At 37.3% G+C, this 11,876-nt stretch overlaps 1 protein-coding gene across 1 annotated transcript; it reads left to right on the forward strand.

Moving 5' to 3' along the window:
* Positions 1-9,985: 9,985 nt before the first annotated feature.
* Positions 9,986-10,567, forward strand: LOC149264579 (uncharacterized). Its single transcript, XM_089399611.1, has one exon. It carries the CDS (start codon positions 9,986-9,988, stop codon positions 10,565-10,567), a length of 582 nt encoding a protein of 193 aa, XP_089255737.1.
* The last annotated feature ends 1,309 nt before the right edge of the window (positions 10,568-11,876 follow it).

The raw sequence follows: 11,876 nt of genomic DNA on the forward strand, positions 1-11,876 counted from the left end.
TTCTCCACCAAGTTATTCAAAAGGTAAACTTGAGGTAAAATTTTGTATAAGACTTTTTAATTTATTAAAAATTTAGGAAAATGTGATAAATAACCACTTCAATTACCATTCATGCAATCCATCTTCTCCATCATTGACCTAGCCCTCAACAACCTTTTTCATCATTGACTTAACCACTCAACCATATTTTCCATCATTGATCTATCCCTCATACCAAATTCATGCTCCATCCACAAGCTTTGTCATCAAGAAACAATGTGCAATATATTCAAAAGTCATCATGCAAATATTATGAGTATGAAAGTTTGACATGGCAGGGATCCATAGTAGAAGTCATCATGAATGTATTATAGTAAATTTGATTTGAATCTACTAGCTTTTGGAAATTTGAATATGATGTGCTTAAGAGCTAGGTTCAAGTAAAAATTTGAAGGGTTTGGAGCAAAATCTAATTGAAGATATGTGCTTATGAAAGAATGAAGACAATGGTTGATGGCCATCACTTCTCTGATATATTTATGCAATATATCTCAATTCCTAAAATTATGACACTTTGATACTACCTTCTCATATTATATGTTGAAGACAACAAAGGTAAAAAAGAGATCTGTTGTTTTCATTCCTATACTAGGCAAAAGATGGAATTAGCTAAGGCATGTATAACAATTTCAACTCAAATATTTTAATAGAAAAAAGAGATCCACAAAGTTCTTTGTGGTGTGCACATTTGTATTAATTGTTGCACATTTATTTTTCTATGAGTATGAGATCACAAGGATGCTACCTTGCAAGAATATATGTAGCAAACAAGAGCAAGATTTGAGTACAATAGAAGGAAAATACAAAAATAGTATATTTTGGGAGAAGCTACCTTCGATTAGATATAAATTCTTGGGAGTTGTATTTTCCATGGTGTGCATTCCTCTTTTATTTTCTTTGATGTTTCATTTTCCATTGAAACATTCAACTTTCATATTTAGGCATCAAAGAAAGGGGTGTTGGAAATTAGCTTATTCCATGGAGATGAGACTTTGTGTGGACCTCAATAAAGTGTGAAAAAAAAAATCTTTATTTTATGGAAGCAATCAAGAAATTATCAAGGATTCATGCTCTCATGATGTTAGCAAGGAGAAAGGACAGGTGATATAAGAATAAATTCATTGATAAAGATCAACCAACATCTTTTAAAGCAATGCTCTCCAAGAATGAAATAGGACAACCTTGTGTGGATAAAGAAAAGAGGTATATGAGTTCATTTTTGGGACTCAATTTGCATGAGGACATGCAAAGATCTCAGTGTGGGGGAGATGTTGGGTCACTGATTTGTCATCATTCTCACTTTTCTTTGTCATTCATTAAGCCATTACTTCCAACCATTAATTACGCCATTTCACTCGCTTGCCACCATTTTACCATAATTCTTCATGATGTGCCTTTATATGTCTAAGTGGTTAATTAACATCGTTTTCCTTTATCTCTAATAGATTAAGAAGAATAATGCATGGTTTAGTAATGACAGTTTGGCCAATTTAAGTTTCTGCAGTTTAGTCAAGTTTTCGCAGGTATCTCCATGGTTGAGGTAGTAGCATCACTCTAGAAGGAAATTTGACACTTGAATTGGTTTCTGGAAGCTCCGATATGGATTTGTATTGGTCACATTTCACCCATCTCGCACGTGTGGGCCTCCAAAAAAATATCAAAGGAAAAACATAGTAGTTTTGGCCAGTCAACTTCAAGCCCATTTTTTTAGCAAATGAAAATGAATTTCAGAAAAAGAAAGTATGGGATTTTTTTTCTTCAGCATGGGCCCAATTAGGTTCTCTACAAGCAATTTCCTCAAATTCGTTACCATTTGGTATATTTTCCAGGTTATTTGGATCCCTATTTTGTAGATTATGTGGATAAACAGTTTTCCAATTCACCATTCAATGCACAGTCACCAAAAGGATTGGAACGCGTTGTTCTTTAGAAAATTTGTGGCAGGGAGATCATTCTTATCATATCTGGGCAGATATTTCATCCAAGGATCCATCAAATATGATTGGATTTTATTTTCAAAACTTATCTCATGATTATAACTCAAGAATGGCAATTTTGAGTTTGTTAATTGCCTCAAAATTCTATAAATTGCAGTATCTTTGATGAGAGGAGAGATTAGATGTCAAGGATGGATATTAATTTGTAATTGTTGCTGCTGATTGAAGAAGAAAACCCTATTTTTTTAATGAATGCAATCTTTGTTATGGCACAATTCTGAATGTGATTGGCAATTCCAGTCTTGTGATCTAAGTTTTTAAGCATCTCACACTCACTAGGAGGGCCCCTAGAGGATGTGTGATAGATAATATAGTTGTGTTTTATTATTTTTTTTCAATTTCTTATGCTTTTCAATTAGATCAAAGTTTCCTCATTCAATTGTTCAATTTATTTAGATGTTCAGTTTTCAAGAATTGATAGACTTAGTTTTCTTTCCAAGTTGATTAAATTAAATTTCTCTTCAAAAAAAATAGAATAATATTGCTTTTCAAGTTCATAGAATAATCTTTTCTTTCAAGTTCACTAGAATATAGACTTCCATTGTTAGAATAGATCTTGAAGTCCTTTCTTTATAATAAATTTTCTTTGAATTCATTTCCAAGTCTTGAGTTGGAATTAAAAGAAAAACACATGCAATTAGTCATAAGACAAATTTTTATAACATTTTTGCATCTTTCTTATTTTCGTTTTTCTTCTTTGAATTGAAAGTAAATTACCGAGAACATACAATGCATGCGTACTTCGAAATCTCACGTTCTTGGATTGATGTATAACTGCAAGTAATTTAAGAGTCAATTAAATTACCCAACAACTAGGAAAACATGACCTTTGGTAAATTGGGTTGAAAGGACAACTTCCAGGCAAAGAAAAATGGTACTCTTGGGAGAAGGTAGAAGAAAATTTTCATCACCTCGTAAAATATTTTGGGGACCAAAATCCTCCCAAAATGGCGGGGTATGATCTACATTGGATCATTATATTGGTTTTCATCTATCTTAATTATTTTACAGAGGAAAATTTTCCTCACCTCTTTTAGTAAAATATTTTGGGGACCAAAATCCTCCCAAAATGGAGGAGGTTGGGTGGGGGGGGTTTGGGGGGGGGGGTGGGTTGGGTGTGGGTATGATCTAGATTGGATCATTATATTGGTTTTCATCTATCTTAATTATTTTAGAGAGGAAAATTTGGAGGAATCAACATGAAGGGTCATTTTTATCGGTGGGACATAGTTGAAAACTAAGGTCTAAAATGTTCCAATGCCATTTTGAATAATTAATAACAACTATTGTGGTCAAAACCCTCTCACTTAAGCTTTAGACATCTTTACATTTTTATACACTCAAATACCTTTCTAATGGTGTAACAATCATGTCATGAAGAGTCTGTATGTAAAATTTATGTCTCTCATAAGTTGATTTATTCTGATTGACCACCGTGCTTTGATAGGATGCCAAAAAAAACCTTGTTTCTCATGAATATGTGATATCTATATGTGTTATGAAGAATACTATAGAAGGGTCAAATTTGTAACTCTATTTGAGAGTTGGATGAGTCACACCTAACCCTTAATTGGCTATTGGGTTGTGTTAAGACTAGGCAACTAAGAGGAGAAGTAGTTCCATTATATTCAATTGTGTCATGTTCCATATTAGAGTATACCAATTTGGAGTGGGATTTGGAGAGTACAAAAAAGGGGGTTCATGTTTTTTAGCAACCTAACAAGCCGCAAGTCTCAAGTAACTCCATAGAGAGTGGCTTCTCCTTTGTACTTACATTATTTCCATACAAAATAAAAGGGAGCAAAGTAGATTCATCTTCTAGTTGGCTTTTCTCTCGTAAGGGTTTCTGAAAGAAAAACTTTGTGTTAATTGTAGTCGGTGTGTGATTGTATTTGTATTCCTCTATTTTCCACAATTTATCTATTTCATGCATATGAAGAAAATCGATAATTAACAAATTTGGAATATTAAGTGAATTAAACTTCATAGTATATATTTCAATTTATTTTATTATATCTCTTGTGAAAAACTATTTAATGGAATATCCATGGTAGTTTATAGATTGGTAATGAAGGTAATTTTCTTGTTTGAAGGTCCACTTCATAAATTCCATAGATTTAAATTCCATTCATTGTGCATTAATTATTGGCATGTTTCTTTGTACAATCAGGGAAAAGAAAAAAAACAATATCAACTCGCCTTTGCTTCTTATTGATCTATAAGGTGTCCATCCACATAGCCAATGAATGTAAAATATCAATTTTCATATATTCTAACAAACTTCTTATTTCATTTTTTGTGATATATTTGTGGCTACAATTTTTCGAAAATTGTGGGGTTGAATTTTTTTCCATCCCTTTCTTTTTATTTGAAAATTTGAAGTAGTTTTTGAACACTTGATTAATATCATTATAACCCAACTAGAATATGTCTCCATTAGAAAGGAGGTTTAAACACCCCATTAAATCTTCTCTTACTCCTCTAGGAAACACAAGTTTGAGATATTCCTCATCTAACATGCGACAATGAACTCTCTTGCAACTAAGTTGAAATATATCATCATAATATTCTAGGGAATAATTCTCTCCTTGTATCGTTAAAAATATATCATCTCAAGTGTCTCTAGACTTTAAATAATCCCCATATTCTCTATGAAGGTTTGCTTTATTTTCTCCCAACTACCAATATTATTTCCTTCCAAACGCATGAACCTTCTCAAGGCTAAATCTTTTAAGTTGGAGGGGAAATTTGAGTTTTGGAGCATCCTATTCATTATATTATCTCATAAAGGAAACCTAAAAATTAAAAATAAATGTGTTAGGGTCTTTAATAATGAGGCCATGGAAATGAGGGAGAGCAATATGATTAATGTAATTCTTCATCCTTGTTTTCTTCATTGCTTTCTTGAACGAGGAACTTAAAAATCTTAGGGTTGTCTTCTCCTTCTCATTCCATGTTGTTTTGAAATGAATATCCTTTTATATGTTCAAAGTCTCTATCAATGATATGATTACCAATAATATGAAATAATGGATTGATAAAATTCGCAACTGCGCTTTTAGGTTTATCAAATTCTTCAGGAATGTGATTGATGCCTACTTCATAGTCCCCTTGATTTTGTACTTAATCATTTTTACCTACTTGAGCTACACTAGAAACACACATTATTTGTAAAAGTATTTCATGTCCACATTTAGATTGATGCATGCAAACTAATTACAAAATGTAATGAGATATTTTGAATAATAGAAGAAGACAATTCCATTATATATTTTTGTGTTGTGTGTTTAATGAGGGTTCCAAGAAGATCCTTAAGTAGGGCCCACTCAAGGAGAGGAATATGAATCTCTGTATGCATCTATTGTTGTGTTTCAACTCTATTTTAGTGTTGATTTACATAGTTCTATAGTAGGATTACATGCTCATGTAGTAGACTAGATAGTTACTTATTTCATTTTATTTCCTACATTTCCATTTTTTTGCTTCATGCTCTTGAACAACACTTATGTGTTTTATTTCATGTTTTTCATTATTAGGATCTAATTTATAGTTTTTAGTACTTAAAGTATGTTTGATGGGAATTCTAATATTGCTAAAGTTGTATGGATTGACTATCAAATAGGAACCCTTAGGATCGTAGTTCCATCAATGCATTGATATAGTTGTTCCATAACGAATGCCATGAAATTTCTATTTATCCTTGTACATAAAGGGAGCTTATGCTATCAAAAGGTTGATAGTATTAAGCATAGGGGAATTACTTGTCAAAATTGAGCATTTTATTTATGCAATTTTTTAGAATGACAATTTCTTATTACGATCTCTTTAGTTGCATATACAATTCATATCACTTCATAATTTTGCATGAACCTCGGGTTACATTATAACACTGTAAAATGCATGGTTTATTGAGATGTAAAGTTTGATGAGGATTTGTAACCCTCTAAAAACTAGGTATCCCCTTTTGTAATTAAAGCGATTGAGGAGGTTATTGTTCAAGAATTTGAATCAAACGTAAAGGAGAACCAAATCCAAATATGGGAAAGAAGAGCTTGAGGAATTTTATGTCCTCACTATTTACTCCAACACAACAAATGTCAAGATGTCTTACTCAAAACATAACAACATACATAGGAGCATGTAGGAGAATCCAAATATTTGATAAGGGCATGAGTATACATCCAAGGAGATATGCTAACCATATTGCATTGGCTACTTCCATCTATGAGCTTTCTAGTTTTTTTGAGGAGTCGTAGTTTGATTCCTTGATGGAAGAGAATTATTCTTAGGTGACATTTTGTTTCTAGGGTCTAGAGAATTTTGTTCAGGTGATAGTTCCTTTCAAAGGACCAACAACTATTTTGAGACTTAATGGGTTTAAATGTGAAAATATAAGGTTTGTTGAGATGTACTGAAATAACACTTGTGTTTGTGAAAACACTTTCCTCATAAAGAGTGAGCATTATCTTTTGGGGTTATTTGAAACTGTTTACATCATGATTGAGAGTATTTCATGTGATGTGGGGTAAATTATATGTTGACTACCCATGGTTTTACCATGATGAAAATGTTGGAATAAGGAATTATTAAGGGGGGGTGAATCCGTAATAATGAGGTTCTTTAAAACTTTTACTGAATATGTTTTTAGTTCATTCCTCTACTGTATGATACTTATGGGAGCATTCATACATAAATAAAATGATAAGAAATATGAAACGTTCATATGTACATACAATCCATCACATGAGCAACATGCACATATTGACACCAGTATTTTAACGTAGAAACCCAAAGGTAAAAAACCCAACAATCTGTTTGTTGTTATGATGTAAATTAAGCACCAAATTAATTACATCAGTTTGTTTGTGAGAACCCACACACAAGAGACACCGACCCCCTTAGGATAGCAAGCAAATACTTGCTGAGAGGCACCAACCGCTTTTGAATGTAGGCCACCACTTGTTCTTACCACTGTTATACTTTTCATACAATTTTCAAACTGTAAATAGAGGCACATACAAATATAGAAAAGTCCCAAACTAGTTTACTGCAAAATCAACTTCTTCTCTCAATCCTCCATTGTTTTCAATCCTTCATTGTTATGCAGTCTCTCTTGGCCTCATGCAACAACTCCCTATTCTCTACACTTCTGTATTCTATTCCACAGGCTCTATGCAACACACTGCTCTAGTTCAAAACTTAGGATAGTTACTTAGCTCACGCACACTCTGCTCTCATTCTGTAGCACTTGCAACAATACTCTCTTCCACCCTTCACTCAATGGAAATCACTATTTTTTTTCATCTGTTGCACACTTCTCAATGCTACATTTCCTACCTGTTGGCTCACTTCCTGAGTGTACCTCTGTGTAGCTCCTTCGTGTTGTTGTTTCACCTAATGCTACAATTCTACTCCCTCATTAAGCTCTGAATATGGGCACCTGAGCGCTTTTTCAACTCTTTATGTGGTTCTTCATGTTGAGAATTAATTCCTAGCCAATACTGTAGACTTCAACTAGGGCTCCCATGCTTATTCATGGCTCTCTGAGCTTGAAAGTACCTCATGATTACTTCTCTGTTCTTCATTTAATACACTGCGATGTGCACATGGAGATCACAGGTAGATTTATTAGCTTAAGGCAGATCCAACACTCTTCCCTACAAAATCATGTTCCTTTATATATTGACCAAATGATCTCTACATGCGCCATTAATTCTGCGACCAACTCTCATGTATTCATTTATTTAAGTTGTTGAGTCATCCATCCACATACACTCAGTGTTGTATTGGAGCTCCACTAATCGTAACTTTTATTAAAACAAAGTTTCGATATCTCACGATTCTGATGCCTATCGCCCCTTAAATCTTAGCCCCTTTTATATTTACACATCATAGGACCACATTTTGTGAACAACGACTTCACTCTCCTCTCTACAACAATATCGGGGCTTCCCATACCATAACTTTTGTTAAAAGAGACATTACGAAATTGCGAGGTCCCGAGGGTCCGAGCTCCTTCATGCTTAGCCCCCCCTTTTTTTCATATGACTGGGTGTTGTGACAAGGGGCTTAGGGTTTAGGTTTTAAGGCCTTTAGATCCTGCTAGGGGCTAATATCCCTTTGTATTTTCTTTTCCGCCCTTGGTTCTTTTAGTCTCCTCAACCAAGCGCCAAACAATATCGGATCCCTTGGTATCGACACTCCTCTCCAAATTACAATTTCGAAGAAGTCCCGAAATTCTCACCTCTGGAATACTCCATAGCACCTTGGTGATAAGTCTCACTTCTATGTTGTGGAATATAGTATTTAGAGACATAGAGGGGATCGTCGGTCTGCAAAGCTCTGCAACCAAACCCTAGAAGCAGCGTTCGATGGAAACCTTCGGGGGGGGACCCCCCAGACTTCGGCCCATTCATTTTTGGCAGCCTACCTCCTGAGCTTGCCTTTACATCATCCGCCTCCCGATCCAAGGATAGAGGCAAAGAACCGGCGGAAACCTATGCCTCAACAGCCAATGGACCTGCGGCTGAGAAAAGCCTCCCAACCCAAAGCGGAGCAACAAGATCATCCCCCCGCAAACCGATAGCGGAGGAAACCCCATCATTAATCATCGAAGACCCATGGATTGAAGAATACAGAGATCACATGAGCAAACATGCCCTGATCTGTCGCTTCATGGGAGTGAGACTCAATGAAAAAGCTCTATGCTGGTGGATAAACCAAAAATGGAAGCCCAAAGGGAACTATGAACTACAGTTAGGAGCAAGGAATTTCTTCACGGTCATCTTCACCCATAGGGAAGACAGAGATCGAACCTTCGAAGGAGGCCTGTACTTCTACAACTCGGCAGGACTCTACATAACGTATTGGAAGCCAAACTTTGTTCCAGAGCAAGAAGACTTCACAAAAGTTCCAGTCTGGCTCCGGCTATACTCCTTGCCGGTGGACTATTGGAATGAGCGAATCCTGGAAGCCATCGGGAACAAGCTGCGTGTCTTCATCAAGACTTCAGATCTCACATCTCAAGGTAAATACACTGCCTATGCTAGAATATGTGTTTATATGGATGTCTCAGGACCTCTCCCAGGTTATATTTCTCTGATCCACAAAGGTATTCAGTGGAAGCAGTCCATCGACTATGAGAATATCCATTTTAGATGTAGGAAATGCCGACAACATGGACATCTTAGTCATGGATGCCCTCTAAATCAACCCCCTTCTCAACCCCAATCGGATAAAGCAGACAACCCATCCCCTAATTTTATCCCTGTCGCCAGGAAGAGCAGAAAGCAGAAAGGGAAAAATCCTATGAAAAACCCCACCAATCCATTCCCCACTCATCAAAACAGCTTTGAAGTTCTAATCAACCATGATCCTTTCGAAAACCCGCTGAAATCCCAAGCCCCCCCAGCTCAAGATCCACCCGGGCAGCCGCAACCATCCAACCCTTCATCCACCTCCACCCCTAGCCCGGACCATTCCCATTCCGAGGAGCAGCTTCAAGTCCCACAACCCAACTCAGACCATAGTGATACAAGCCTTGCTCCTCTGCATACCCCTCCTGGCACAGAAACTCAGCCAAATCCGAGGCCCTCAACCGCTCCCACCAATCCTCTGGAAGAAATTCTGGGTGACCTGGATCTCCAGGAGGTCAATGAGCAATGGTCCAAAGAGGGGGTGAACGCCATCCCCCAGGAACACCTGGAGAAAATTGAGATGGCATACTTGCAGTTAGAATATCTGAATCAGAATGCAGCTAAAAAGCAATGGGGAGAAAGCAGCCAAACAGGCATCCAAGCAAACCTAGACCTAGACCAATACAAGCCGAAAGGTCTAGGAAGAAAACGGGGAAGAAAATCGACAAAGCAACAATTACAAGAACTCGGCAGGTGCCTAATAAATGAAGGAAAGATGAGGGCTCTGGTCCTAGCTACACCAAAGGTTTCTCAATGAAGATAACAACATGGAACATCAGAGGGCTGAATGGCCCCTCCAAAAGACGAATCCTTAAAAACCGTCTTTTCACGCAATCTCCAGACCTGGTCTTACTACAAGAATCCAAATGCTCAGCCAACGGCATAGAAACGCTCAAGAAGCTATTTGCAAAAGGCTTCCAATGCACAAGCACAGAAGCCATTGGGCAAGCAGGAGGGCTCCTAATATTCTGGAACAAAAGCAAGTTCTTTCTGCAGAATGCACTATCCACAAAGCATTCGCTATCAGTGATCTTCAACATGCCAGAGTCCCAACAAACGATATGCATCACCAATGTGTATGGACCTCAGCGAATTCAGGAGAAGCTCAAGATGCTGGAAGACTTGAACGAAATCAGAAATCACCATGGGGCCAACCACTGGATCCTAGGTGGAGATTTCAACATGATCACCAACCTAGCGGAGAAGAAAGGGGGTCTAAGAAGATTTGATAGAGATGCGGAAGCTTTCACCACTTTCATAGTAGCATCTAAACTCATTGATGTTACCACAGTCAATGGTCTACACACATGGAATAATAAGCAGGGGGGAAATTGACAAGTCGCATCAAGGCTCGATAGGTTCCTCATATCAGAATCCATCATGCTCCAAAATCTAGACATGGAAGCCAACATTCTGCCCATTGGTGGTTCAGATCACTGGCCAGTTCAGCTGCACTTCACCAATATGATAAAGCCCCAAAACCACCCTTTTAGGTTCGAAAAATTCTGGACAGACCACCCAACCTTCATGCAAAATATACAAAGTTGGTGGACCCAAACCTCTGTTAAGAGCGACAACATCATGTACATATTTCAGCAAAAGCTCAAGAGCATTAAAACAAAGCTCAAATGCTGGAACAAGAACACTTTTGGTAACATTTTTCAAGCCAAAAAAGAGCTAGAGGAAAAAATGGCAGACCTCCAGCAATCAATGATCAAGGATGGGCCTAACGAGGACAGACTAGCTCAGGAATCAAACCTCCAAAAGCAATGGGAAGAAAGGTTAAGACAAGAAGAGCTGCTATGGAAACAAAAATCGCGGGTGCAGTGGCTAAAGCATGGGGAGCGAAACACAAGCTTCTTCCATAAATCAACCATCCAGCACAAAGCCATCAATCGCATTCTATCTCTCAAAAAGGATGATGGTGCCAAAGTCTCAACCAGAGAGCAAATAGGATCAGAGCTAAATCTATACTTTCAATCATTGCTCTCTGAGCCCAATCAAGATAGAACCCAAGCTATCAACAAAATCACCAATGCTATTCCCCCCTAGTAACAGAGGAGCAAAACTCCCTCCTCTTAAGAGAATTCACTGAGCAGGAGATCGAAGATGTCGTATTCACCATGGCCTCTGACAAAGCCCCTGGACTAGATGGCTTTACAAGAGAATTCTTCAAAGCCTGCTGGCACATTATCAAAGCTGACCTTATCAATCTGATAAAGAACTTCCACAGAACCAAGAGAGTGCTGCCAGCTATCAATGCTACCTTCCTCACCCTCATCCCCAAATCTAATCATGCTGATTCTCCTGACAAATTCAGACCTATAGCACTTTGCAACGTCATCTATAAAATCCTCTCAAAACTAATGGCCACCAGACTTAAACCCATCCTTCCCTCAATCATTTCTCATGAGCAGTCTGGATATGTTGAAGGAAGACAGATAACTGACAACATCATTCTCAACCAGGAGGTGCTGCATTCTATAAAATCTCGAAAAATCCCGACCATGCTCATTCAACTTGACCTCTCCAAGGCCTTTGACAAAATCAGCTGGACATATATCAGAGAAATCCTCAAGGCTTTCGGCTTTAGTCAGATTTGGATAAAATGGGTAATGGAAATGGTCTCAGGCACCTTCTTCTC

The sequence above is a fragment of the Pinus tabuliformis genome, chromosome 6 (assembly GCF_031772625.1).
Source record: "Pinus tabuliformis cultivar Carrire ecotype Pingquan chromosome 6, CPIR1, whole genome shotgun sequence".
Taxonomy (NCBI): Eukaryota; Viridiplantae; Streptophyta; class Pinopsida; order Pinales; family Pinaceae; genus Pinus; species Pinus tabuliformis.

Coding starts and splice junctions, on each gene's coding strand:
- LOC149264579 (XM_089399611.1), top strand. CDS start 9,986: ATGAAGATAACAACATGGAACATCAGAGGGCTGAATGGCCCCTCCAAA.